The sequence below is a fragment of the Ptychodera flava genome, unplaced genomic scaffold (assembly GCF_041260155.1).
Source record: "Ptychodera flava strain L36383 unplaced genomic scaffold, AS_Pfla_20210202 Scaffold_84__1_contigs__length_488627_pilon, whole genome shotgun sequence".
NCBI lineage: Eukaryota > Metazoa > Hemichordata > Enteropneusta > Ptychoderidae > Ptychodera > Ptychodera flava.
The window spans coordinates 14,297-28,343 of NW_027248406.1; the positions used below are offsets into that span (position 1 = coordinate 14,297).

General features: G+C 39.3%; 1 protein-coding gene across 1 annotated transcript in view; it reads left to right on the plus strand.

Moving 5' to 3' along the window:
- The first annotated feature begins 3,966 nt into the window (after positions 1-3,966).
- The window catches only part of LOC139129010 (atrial natriuretic peptide receptor 1-like), a 37,198-nt gene continuing 27,117 nt past the window's right edge, over positions 3,967-14,047 (plus strand). The window contains exons 1-4 of the mRNA XM_070694686.1: positions 3,967-4,024; positions 5,108-5,293; positions 6,010-6,128; positions 12,774-12,909. Of these exons, the coding sequence (XP_070550787.1) occupies positions 3,967-4,024; positions 5,108-5,293; positions 6,010-6,128; positions 12,774-12,909 (499 nt within the window). The remainder of the gene's footprint in view (positions 4,025-5,107; positions 5,294-6,009; positions 6,129-12,773; positions 12,910-14,047) is intronic.

Sequence of the window (14,047 nt, forward strand, 5' to 3'; positions counted from 1 at the left end):
AAGAAGCAACAAAACAGGAGTTTATCTGCAGTCAATTTGAAGGGCACACGGCAGTAGGATTGGAAATACACCGTCTTGCTGATCGAAACGTTGTATCAATTGTGTTCAAACAATTGAGAGCCAAGAGAAGCTAATAAGTTTTGAAAGTAAAACAAACACGGTTAAGAAAAAAAGTTTCAGTGAGATGAAATGTGATGCTGTGTTTCATTAAAAGAATAGTGCAGGGGAAATCTGTGAAATCAAAGTTCATTAATAGCAGTATACAATTTGATCACCAGATCTATGTTACCGTAAGAAATTTGATTTTACAGGTATCTTATCATATCATGTGACGTCCTGTTGAAAATGTCAGACTTCATGAACAATTCTGTTAATGGAAAACAAGTAATAAATCCATCAGTTGTTTTTTTTGGGGAGGAGCAATAACTTCAATATTCTTTGACATTTATTTCTTCACCCTTGAAAAAGCAAGAAAACAGGAGTTAACCTGTGGTCTATTGGAAAGGCACGCGGCAGCAGGGTCGGGAATACACCGACTTGCTGATCGAGATATTGTTACAATCGTGTTCAAACAATTGGGAGTCAAGAGAAGGTTTCAACAAGTAGAAATTGACTGTCTCTGTAAGATTTGCGATTTTCTCTTTGCCTTGATAACGAAATGAAAGAAGCTTAAAAGCTCTTCAAATTGACCAATAACAATCTATTGTGTGATAGCTATCACATTGCAGGCTACAATTGAAGCAATTGGCTGAATAATCCAATTTCCGTGACAATTCAACCCATATCTATTACATTTAGTGCTTTTTAACATGAAAAGACCTGTTCGACAATCCAGAACGTCCAACATAAACCACGCAGTAAGTATCAGTCTGACTGAACGACGACTTTGTGGTGTCAACTCTCAATCTTGTAGAGCAGTTTTGATCGTACTTAAGTCTTTCTCGGCGTAGAGCAACGCTGTATTCAGCGACGAGAGTGAAGACCATTCACAGATTGTTGTATATTGTGGCAAATATTTCAGCGAATATATCTGTAATGCATGGCTAAGTTTTGCCTCAGACTTCGATATTGGATGCCTGTAGGTATGAATACACAGGAAGACGGCCTGCCTAAGATTATCTCACGAAAATCGCGTCTCTATTACATCTTAATGTATCAACGAAACACATGGATGCTTTATTTGATCTTCATTTTGTATAAGATGTGGATTAAAGTATAAGTATATGACCCTTCCTAATTCTCACATCTATCCTAAGCTCAAATATCTGAAACCGTGCTGTACGGATAGACAAGTCAGTAACGTTAATACCACACTTGATTTGAGTGTTGTCCCTGGGGCAATATACCGCCGTCAGAGAGGTAGATAAACTTTGCATTTCCTGTTGTTGTGTTGTTACGTCAGTGCCTTTACTTTACCACGATACCAGGACGAGATTGTCATCGATTCACGTGGACACCGTTTACAGCTGAAGTTAAGACTTTGTTCACGACAGTTCAGCGTCACTGGACCAACGTTTGCACTCCGGTCCTAAGTTAGGAAGTTGCGGCTCCGCTTCAAGGTGATCCAACATTGCGACTGACTGAGTTTTAAACATAACTATTCCCACTCCGAACCAGACCTTCAATTGTAAACGGGACGTCACTGCAAGATAGACAGATTGCCAACCCCAAAGCACAATACAACAATCTAACATAAGAGCTAAAGACACTGATGTACGCACCGGACCATGGGTACCCAATTGTTTCATACCCACTTTCGTAAACGTACAACTGTATACTTGCAAAGTAGTACAAGAGTACATATAACGACACCACACATCAATCCCCGTATCGAAAATACGAACATTCACCTAGTGTTCAAAATTTAGGCCTACTTCGATTGTACCAGTGTGTTTCACAATTTACCAAATTTATTTAACGAAAAATATAGAAAAAAACACCTAGATCCTTGCTAGTTGTTCATCGCTTCCCCTCTACCCATTACCTATGGGTATACAGAAGTGACTGAATGATATTTCATCTGATTGATACACATTTCGAAACTTACTACGAGTACAGGAAAACACCATTCGTGAGATTTCAAAATCGCTCTTATATGCATGCTCTAGACTGGTGCATTTCTAAATAAGGCCAGAGTAATCAAACTATTTGCTTTGCGTCCGCACGCGCGTATGTTTTCAGAGTTTCCAGGAAAACCCCACAAATATTTCTTGCCGAATTTTCCGTTATTGAAGATATTTTGTCGCAAAAACCTAGCCATTAATTAAAATTGCAACAAAATAGTGCCTTTAAGTCCCGGCAGTCATTGTTGGTAGGTGGGTAAGTCGGTCAGTAGGTAGGTAGGTAGATAGGTAGGTAGGTAGGAGGTAGGTAGTAGGTAGGTTGGTCGGTCGGTCAGTCGGTCGGTCGGTCGGACGGTAGGTATACGTAGGTAGGTAGGTAGGTGGGTGGGATGGGTAGGTAGGTAGGTAGGTAGGTAGGTATTACTTAAAAATACATAAATCAGGTTCCTACAGCACTGATGCATAGATGATTCAGTCTGATATTGTCATTTCGAAAAATCCAATGCATCTCACTTGCGGGGAAAATATGGCAAAACCTAAAAAGTATCGGGTTCCATCAAGATGTGTTGCCATTAAAATCTCACTCACGCTATTCAAGTTTTTCGAAACATAGGGAATGCATCCTGCTTCAAACAGAAAAGTCTAGTTTCCCCTGAAGCAACCCGACTAACCCTAGCAAAAGCAGTCACGTAATATGCCAACGAAACCGTGTCGTCGGTTTGCGTAATGGTGAAACCACTCTACAGTGAAAAAGATCATAGCCCACGAGAAAGAACTATCCAACCTTTCGACGAACTTTGCCATACATCCTCAAAAAGGAAAGGGAAACGGTTTTGCATGCAGCCGTGTCGCTGACGCTTGTAATAACTTCCGGCAGAGTCAATTATACTTTCTTAAAAGGTATCCAATCTTCGTAGGTGATACATATATCTTAACGGTTTACATCCGTGTATAGTGATTATAAAGCATACGAGGGAATAGATCGCCTTAATGTAAAGTGGCGGCCAATCTTTTAAACTCTAACATGCGTCATCTCACACTGCCGTAAAATGCATTTCCAGGTGTTTTTATTGGCCCTCTTTTCTATTATCAGACGAAATAATGAATAAACGAACGACATGTCAAACGTTTGACGCAGTTTATTTTGAGTTTATTGAGAAGAATTGCGCCTTGCAAGCAGACAGCCCGTCAACACGATTGTCTCCACCAAAAGTTGCGAGAATATCACTCTATTACCCTAAAAATTAAATATCAACATTGTGAAGGCACCATAATCTTTATCTACCAGGATATTAGCAATCTTCCTGGCATTGAACATTTTTCTCATCCGTTTCTGTTGGTCTTAGACTATCTGATCTCTGCTATTTCGAGGGAACGCACGTGGAAAGTATGTTAGCCCACTCCAACAAAACTCCACAAAAACCAAAAAACAACCAGCCAAACAAACTAACAAAAAACCACACAAGAAGACAAAACAACACGAAACCTCAGCGCAGATAATGGTTTACAGTGAAATGTGGCTCATCAATGATTTTGTTACATGCAGTCAGAACACTTAGCTCATATTACAATAGGCACGATAATAAGCAGACGTAAAAAGCACAAAGAATGGCCGTTGGGCACAGAACGGTTCCATCTGCGGATGGATGCAATCATCGATTCTGAATTGATGAAGCCATGGAATTTCACCGAACCAATTGTTAGTTTCAATAATGAGTTATATATCATGGCTGGAGCATTAAGTTACTGACATGTAATATGAACAGTAATAGCGCTTCGTAACTATAGGCCTGAACCGCGACAATGAAAAATAGCCTGTCGCGTGTTTATCTCTGAATACTGCGATGTGAAGTTACTATTACGCTTGTCAAACATTCTCACTTTAGAGATTCGGCATGTAATTATGGCAATGGAAGGCGTGTTCTATAAGTGGGACGTTGACAAAAGATTATTTTGTCACAGTATGACTGCGTTTGGTGTTGCTTGTCCTCAGACCAACAATAGACTCTGCAATTTTTCCAAAGCGTAACGTTTGAAGGGCGATAGATGTGAACAGGCCATACGAACTTTTTACATCAAAACATCTCTAACTCGTCTTTTTTTCAAGAGCAATTTCGTACTCTGGGTGGCAGTTGAGTTTAAATTGTAGCAAATGCATAGCAAATAATAGTTTTCATTTGCATAATTAAATCGTTTTGCCATAAGTACGAGATGAATTGTACTCTTACGCCATTCTGACGAGCATTTTAACCATTCATAATTACCGTTTAAAAGTAAAACAGCTACAAATACAACAAAAACTTTACGTACTTGCCGTTAAAAACGAGATTAACGTATGGATACTATGTCTAAAAGGGTTTTTACCGAATCAAACGATCAAAGAGATTATCTTGGCGCTCTTACACGTTGATCTCTCTTTCAGTGCATTTATTAACTTTCGGCGCGTAAATACATTTCGGTCATCTGCTTTGTTTCTTGTTTACAGTGGTAAAACGACTTTTGGTTATGAAAATGAGAACACGAATGATAAAATCGGTCTAGTTAACCTTGCCTTTGATGCGCCGCTGCAAGTTTTTCTGCCAGACGTTTGACCTTCAAGTTGTCATTGAGTGCGAAAAGGGTATACAGTACGCCCTATATATGGACATAACAGTCATGAAACCTGTCTTCTCATTATATAAATCATGTTTTGTTCTTTTCTGTATCGCAAGGGGTTTTACTGGTAACAATCAGGAAAGGTTACAGTGCTTGTATCATAGGCGTGTAACAGTAGAGATCACATTTTTCCGTAATCCAAGTACAATTTGTCTCTGGTTTGTCTTTCTCCTTAACAATTTCGTATAGTTGTGTTGATTAGAAGAAAATACATGAAAAACGTGGCCCCCTATTATTTCTTACTTGGTGTTACGTGCTGAGCTTCATTGACCTACTTATTGATATGCCTCCTTTATTTATTTATTTATTTATTTATTTATTTATTTATTTATTTATTTATTGATTGATTGATTGATTGATTGATTAATTGTGTGTTTGTATATTTTCAGTGTTCTTCCTGTTTGTGTATGGTGGGGACACTAGGAATCTGATACTTCATGCCCATGACCGTGGCCTACTGGATGGTGATCACGTGTTCTTCTTGATCGAAGTCTCTACGTTGGACATCCGGTTTGCCGAGCACACGTGGATGGCCGAAGACGGCCGTGATGCCGACGCCGTCAAAGCTTACGAAGGTAAGTGGTTCGCCGCCTTGTCACGAGTCTCTCGACTGAAGCTATTGAGCGCAATCATTGGGTAACTGACCCGCCGCGGAAAATCATTATCTAATAAGTGGGCCGAAAAAAACCTGTTCCTTTTCAAATGATTGTATGCGTTCCACGAAAGCCTGTCTGTCAGACCTACTAGGCCAACTCATAATGTTTCCAGCCCACGCATACGTAAATATTGCCTTTAATAATTCAAAACACGATTATTGCAGAAGCTAACTTAATTGAATAGTAATCCATTACATTTTCACTCTCGGGTGTTAATGTAACGCTTTGTTTGCGACGCACAATAGAAAGATAACAGACATGCGTGTTTCTTAGAAATGTGCTGTAAGTATTTCTGAGGACAGGCTCGGGTTACCGGAAAATTATTTTCTCATTATGCGTAACTTGGCTAACTGGTAGTTACGGGAAGCAATAAAATGCTGCTCTTTGTGTTGCAGTTACACATTAACAGATATGATTAACTGTCAGAATATAGTAAGATATAGTGTATAATTCTCGTTGAGTTAAATGACATTTTTCTAGACGAGCGTACATGTACGCCATACGTGCACGCCGACTGAACAAATTTACTTACTTTGTCTTTGCAATCATGTTTCTGTTTACAGAGACTGAAACTGCTCGGAAGAACGGAGCATATCATGTTTATGCTTCTCGTAACTTTCTTTGTCCTTTTTCAGGATTGTTTGAAATCAATTATTACGAGCCGAACGGCGATGAATACGACAAATTCAAGCAGAGAGTTCGTAAGCGATTCAAAGACCCACCGTTTAATCACGTCATGGCCGACAAAGACGAGGTGAGAGGGCGTGGTAACTTTTCTGTTATCGTACTGTTTCTGGACGATAAGCAAGGTGGCTCTGAATCGTGAGAATGGTATTCATTATCGAAAGAAATTTCGATAACTTTTAGCCTGCCACACAATTTGCCCGACGCCAGGAGGCACAGAAACCCATGTACTGTATCGAGGCGATAACATTTTTATTACGTGCCTCTTCTCAGTTAAAGGCAAGCCGTCGTCGGAACTGCGCCTGTGCGACTTTCTTGTTTACAAACAATGTATTTGGTGCACGATATCTACATGCACCTCATCATCATAGCTGTAACATTTAAATTATACGATGTAGATTATGACAGACATATGTTTTAACTTTCATAAATTACCATCGTACCTTGGATACAGTGTTTACATTGGTCTTATGAGTCCCATACGACCTTTGAGTGCAGTTCCGACGACTGTATCCCTTTAACGCTACATGACATTTAGTTACATGCAGGGCATACTCAAACAATTTTACCATTATCGACGAGTATCAAACAAATTTTAACGAAAGTCAAAATAGCAGTGCGCACGTGGATTTTTTACATCTAGTGTTAAGCGTCTCCGTTGCTTCACCTGACTGGTAACTATGGAAACCGGTCCGTACATCGTTCACACGGCCCGTTAACTCCCCGGATGTCCTGTTCAAATCAAGGCACTGATTTGCACTCAAATCGAGGTATGTAATAAACGGCGAAGGCAGTCAAGATACATGGCAGACAAAATAGATTGTCCAATATTTTTCATGCGTATAGCGTCATTCGCCATGTATTATAGGAGACGGCCGTTACACGCGCTTCAACACAGCCGGCGATAGTGTACAGAGAATGTAGAACATGGCGGAAAGCCGCAGCGAAAAAAAAATGCTTAAGTCATGCTGAATTGGAATCTTCCGAAACACGGGTAAATCTCCATTTAGCTAAAATTGAGCACCCTACATCTACACACTGATACAAGAAATACCCCCCTCAAAAAAACAACAAAAATACAAAAAACGCGCGAAAACACAAAAACCAGAGACTGTGTAGGGTCCCTGATTATTTATTACGAGGCGAAAGGAGTTCGCTAAACGCTATCTCTACCCATCTTCTCATGCAATGTACCGACTTGCTTACAAAGTTAACTACTTCCCAACACATTCATGATAAACCCGGGTTCGCTTGCTAAGCATTACCTTAGTACCTTGGCTTTTCTACTTTGTTGAACAAGTCAGCTTTAAAACGGCTAAACATATAATTTCTTGGCGAATACACACGAGTTTCCTTATTTTTTTCAATATTGATAACGACTACTGCTAGAGACATTCCAGCTTATCATTGATGCTCATTAATAGGTCACAGGTATTACAGGAAAAAAAAGGTTCGCGCGGTGCTTCGAGCTGGTGTTTTCGCTCTACCCAGATCCTTAATCCAAGACTGTGACGTCACTAATCCCTTATTCCCATCAGTGTTCTTCATAATAAATTGACTGTCAGAGATATATCTCTTAATTCATAAGAAAGAATGGTGCCTTGGGCCGTACTAACACAGTCCATCCCAGGAGGATCATACGAATGTCTATTGGATATAACTCTTACTTTAGTCGTACAGTGAATATGACATTATTTTTACTCCTCCTTAGACCGTGTTTGTCATAATTTATTTCTGATGTCGGCGCAAGAAATACGAAAAAATGATAATAAACGCAAGGAAGTTACTAATTTTCTGCTACCATGCGTCAAGAAATAAAATCATGGGTCGCAAATATTCGCACTGTAGAGCGAGACGCACGCATTGTAACTTATACATAGATCAGCACACGAATTAGTTATGCAGAGAAACTGAAAAGATATTGCTGGAAATCACCACTCCGGAAATTTCCGGTATCGACGTCATCAACTGTGACTTCTCTCGTAATGCAGTTGGCAGCCCTGTGTTGTTTACTATTTTATCAATGAAACGATTCGATTACAAAACAATTAAATATAATACAAAAATGCGATTTTTGTAAATACATGTAGTTGAAATGTCAATGTTTGCAAAGAGTATATACTGCACTTTATTTGCATTTACGGTAGCTTCGATGATGCAAAGATGCAGGTTCGCTGTCCTTTGATTAACAAGAAGGGCTACTTGACTTAAAGATATCCATATAGATAAGGCCACGGTCCCTCTGCACACAGACATTGATAGAACAAAAAGAAGACTTCGATATAAAGAACGCGTTATCACCAGAACTTGTGTCACCTCTTGGCATAATAAGACAATGTTACAAAACCAGCAGGCCTCACCCTTACGATTGATAGTTAAGTGACGCAAATGTGATGTTGCAAATTTCCCATGATGTAAACTGGAATACAAAATGCTGCTGTCGCGCATAAATCAATCACAAAATCACGTCAGAAATACTGCTATGGATTAAATCAGAGGAGAAATATTTTTTTTCTTGCACACAAAACTTTACGATATGGTTGCGTATTTCCCTTCCGACTGAGAGACTGTAGACCACAGGGCCCGAGCTGACAACTACCGCGGTTTTCTCCACATCACGGTCGCTCCATCACCGAAAATATTAATGTTCCAAAGAGTTGACAGAAACAGCCCTATTTTCTCAGTTGGATTCTGATAGTTTGCGTTACTGGCTATGACAAGCAAACGCGCTAATTGTTATATATCTCCCAAAATATGCATACTTAGAGGTTATAAACTACAAGTGACTGTATTCGGTAGTGGAAAAGGTCTCTCAGGGAAAAGGTAGTGTATATTTTGCGGAAAATAATTACTGAGCGAAGCGAGATCAAAGAACATGTCTAATATAAAATTTATGTCCAGCTCTGAGTGACCTCAGGCAGCGAGTCTTACACTGTGGTATACGACCGGTTGATTTTTCACTCTTCTAAAGTTCATCAAAACGCTGTGAACCTTGAATATGACAGACAACTGGCGCAATTTAAAATGATTATAAAGTAAGGCCAACTGAAAACATAACAATGTGTATTTCCGTTGACCCGACCTACATTTAAAACCCTTCGAACCTAAACCTTGTTTTGTATTTTTAATCATTACGCATGCGTTTGACGAATTCTTCCGTTGCTTGATGGGATTGGTCACACCCCAATGAAAATAAAGGTAAAATAGTTCCCGACCCGAACTACTTGATTTCATGAGGGCATGTTCACAATATTTGTATGCCTAATTGTGACTTGCAAAATATAAAACACATGTTGATTATGACATTATCTAGGGATTTAATTCCAGCAAGGATAATTAATTAAGGTTGCTACATGTAACTTGCCAAATGCAATTTCTGAAAAAATATGTCGCTGAACATTCATCCATCTTTTGGCCCTTAGAGATAGCGATACCGTATACATCAATGACAAACGCGCAGTGTCATTTTCGGGCGCCTCATCCCCTACCTCATATTAACTCAGCCAAAAAATAGCAGTCCACGACGCATGCCTAACATTGATTTCCTAGTTTTCCAATCCTCTCTTTCTTTTGCAGGCAGCGTCAATCTTTGTGTTTGTTGGAAACAGTGTTGAAACATATTTTAAAACCCATTTTTTTTTCGAAAATGGAAAAGTTATTGGCCTTGGTAATGCATATTATATGAAGAAAAGAAAACTTACTGGAGATTTTAAGCGGGAAACCAAGAGTACAGTGTCGTCCACTAAAACGGGCACGTGACAAACAGCACCTGTGTGGCTGTTTATTTCCATGTTGCTATAGAAATAAGTAACAATCAGTTTTCAATCTGAAAAATTGAGCAACTTTGAAATGACTTATCTCACACAGTTTAATTGACTGAATATAGATATGCACAATCGCTTAAGTTTTAGCTCGACTGTCTATGATTCAAACTACACGCATTCCGTAAATGATTTTGTACCGACATTGCATCATTCAAAACGCAATTTCAGGAAATAATGGCCTTTTTTGTTGCGTGTGTAAAATGCATTCGTGAATCGCATCCGGCGTCCTTTGTATTCCGCAACGCTATTAAAAGATTTTAAATGATTCCGTCAAAAGAACTTGAGCCGAATGCATAAAACACGGACGTTGCATCGGAGTACAGAATCATCTATTTCGTTAGCGTATTACATCCTGTCAGTCACGTCAAAGCCAATTCATAGACTCTATAAGCAACATTTGCAAGATGACCGCGGTTTTTACTTACGCTTGACAGCGCTTTTATAGTAGGTTTCTTATGAAAGACTTGGCATAGCCGTGTACAAGGTACCCTCGTAACTTTGAGACTCCAGGCTCGATTAGCACAAATGTAAACTATACATACATATCCCCGGGCGATGACAGTCAAAAATTTGATCATAAATTCAGCCGTTTGTCCGTGTGTTATAGCCATCTGTATGAGGGACAGCATTATTATATATGTTTATATATATATATATATATATATATATATATATATATATATATATATTCTCCAAACGTGCAAAAATTACGATAGACATGACGTCCTAGAGCTCTAACTGGCCACAGACGCAGTCAACATACACCATACGAACCCATCCCGTCGAGATCAACGAAGATAAATTTCCCACCAAATCTTTGTTTTACGCCTTTGCAAAGTATTATCCATATTTCAATTGTACACCTCCACGCTTAGAAGCGCTGCGAAGGCCCCGGAGACTCAATTCAAAGGTCCCTTAGCTTCTAACAGTCAAGACGCAATGCAGCGTTTATGCGCCTGTCTTATAGAATAATTGGCTGAAGGTTCAGAGGTCATCAACACGTTATTGTTCTTCCTGTGTAAAGCGTATAAATACAGGAAATTATGAAGACTTAATTGTTGATATCATTACCTCTCGACAATAAAATTTTCACAATATCGTTCTGCAAGGCATTTAAAGGACAGAGTCGATGTTTAACGACTTTATTTGCACGTCAAGTAATGAAATACGTTATTCGTAACAACTATAGCTCGGTTATTAAACCACTCTTTATAAAGGTTGAGATTTAGCCGAGCAGTTTGGACTGTGATGGTTTCTAGGTAACTTGGTGCCGTACACAGTGAGTGCGAATCCGACCTAGAATCTACTGAACTTAAAGGGAGGGTGTCGTCGGAACTCTGTTCAAAGGTTACCAGGCCCCCTATGACCGATGTAAACACTGGTAAGGATACATCGGCGATTTATGAAAGTTAAAAAATGTTTGCTAATAATATATATCGTAAAATTTAAATGTTTCAGCTATGTCGACATGATGCATCTAGATATCATATGCATGACATACATTGTTTGTAAACAAGAAAGTCTCACATGCGCAGTTCCGACGACACCCTCCCTTTAATAAAGGTGACCGAATGTTGGTGTGATGGTACACCAAATGCCAGACTTAATTTTGATGTACCTCATGTTGAAGCTTGATAGATAAAACAGCAGTTGGCACACTCAGATAAGCATTGATTTCTGTGTTTGGGTACCTGGTTGTGACCCAGTGTTCGTTTAGGGACCTGATGTGCAAGGTATACCCAAAACTGGTGTTATAAATGAGAAACAGCTATCGTCTTCTTCATCCCAAAAGATGAGTTTTAATTGAAATTTTAGGCAAGGGAAACGGTAAACTACGCCACCAAAGAATATATCACGTTTGAGGAAGAACTCTGTTTTGATATGGTTGCTTACACAAAATTTATTCTGGAAGTTAAAGTTCTTGTCGGGTTGAGACAAGAGTTATGGCGATTCACTCCCAATACTTGGCAAAAACTTTTTTCTGGGTGTTCTTGGTTTTTCGCAGTCTCGAAAATGCCCCACCACCTTAATGATGATCGAATACCACAGCTTGGGCGCTCACATGCATAGTATAATGGCAACAGCCAACGGGTAATTACTGGATTTATGCTGACGGGTGCTGTATGTTGTATTTTCATCGTCGCTTTTGTATATTCTTTCAAATTTGAACGATCACAACTGTGCATGAAATCGCATCAGTCGTAAAGAAGCTTATTGTTATGGACCAGCTGAGTGGCATAATAATCAACGTGGGCATAGTTAGCTGTTTTTATTAAGCATGTTAAGTGTGCGATATCGAAAGTCCTGGCAAGATGATGTTGCAGTGCCTTTGGGGCCATGCAGTGACACTAATGGATTTTCTTACCTGAGATAACCTTGACACATTGTTCGGTTCTTTCGTTTTCTTTCTATATCAACTTTAAATTCTATCTTCAGAGGTAACCTTTACAGCCTTCAGTAAAAAAAACCTGCATGAAACCGGAAACTTGTTTTATTAAAGGCCCACTAATGCTATCTTTTGATGATATTTTTTTTCATTATTTTTGTTTAAAATATCAATTGCAACTTGTTATTCTACTCCCCAAAGAATATTGAAAAACCCGCTATTTAACTTGTCAACTTAGCGTCTACATGTGTAAAATGCATTATTGTTTACATTTGAATTCTAGTCCGGACCAGAAGTCACTTTTCAACGGTCACAATACCGTTTACACATGGCACGGGATGCGTTGACAAGCTGGACACTGTGTATATCGACACGCTTTGGGAAGTAGAACAAGAAGTCATGGTTGACGTTCAAAACAAAAATGGTGAAAAAAAAATTATCAAAGTCAGCATTATTGGCCCTTTAAGTTATGAGTATACAAAATATATTTTCTGTTGTCTTGCAGGTAATTATCAACGCAGCTTTCCTCTACGATGCTGTGTACTTGTATGCTCTCGCTCTGAACCAGTCTCTGTCCGAAGGCGTGGACCCGGACGATGGTTACAACATCAGTCAACGCTTATTTAATAGGACATTCGCCGGTAAGTGATCGCTTTTCATGCCGCACACGGCCGACGTTCACGACGCTCGACGTGTACGTGAAAACGGAGACGTGAAATTTGAAAAAATTATTAATCCAGTAGACGAATGAGTCCATATTTCATTTGGTTGGTCGATTGACGGCATGAACAGTCGATCGCCGTATCGATGTCTTTGTCGACCGTACAATGCACTCGGAAACATACCAAGAAAAAGAAAACGCGAGAAAAACATGAACAAATGTAATTGACACCAAATTCATTCCCCTCTAGACATTGTATGAGTACGAATATCCATAAATTAGTTTTTGACGGCAAACTTATAAGAGAGATCGTATTTGGCCTCCTTCTCGATGTCGTAAATCAATATAAGATGTAATAAACCAGCATATTTCCCAAGCGACAGCACGACCCATGTTAACGCTGGCGCTCCCTTGATGGTTGGAGTGACAGTGTAAGATGTGGTTTCAATCACATACAGGGCTCGTTCATTGATCAAGCACCAACCAACCAACCAACCAACCATCCATCCATCCGTCCATCTGTCCGTCAATCAATCCAACCATCCATCCCTCCATCCATCCATCCATCTCCCCTCCCTTCCTCCATCCATCCATGTGCAAGGACGCATCTTATACTGTAACTCGCATTTGTCTCTATAAAATATAATTAATTTTTTAATCACCAGGCAGAGGTTTTACTGTCAAATTTAATCGATATTTATTTCTAACGTCAAAATGTGTACTCACATTTTTATTACTATAAGGTCACTTAAGAGAAGTATTTATGGGATCGTAAAACTTAGCTCTTCTTGGAAAGATTAGTGATTATTTTTGCCATACTGTCATTTCATTGGAAATGTCATGACATAATACAGCGATTTCTTCTAGTCTCCCAACCTTTGTAAATTTGAAAAATCTAAGAGGAATATCTGATCTTTGTTTGTATACAGTTGGGGGGATTTGGGGTACCAGAGTAAATGTTTTGGTGAAATGAACACAAATATTTACCCGCCAACATATGTAAACCGTGACGGTAGCCTAGGCAACAGTTAGCGTAGGACTCTTGGGTCGGCCTGAATCTATTATATCAGAATTTAAATTTCAATCCCCTTCGAAACAATACTTTCGCTGACCAAAAA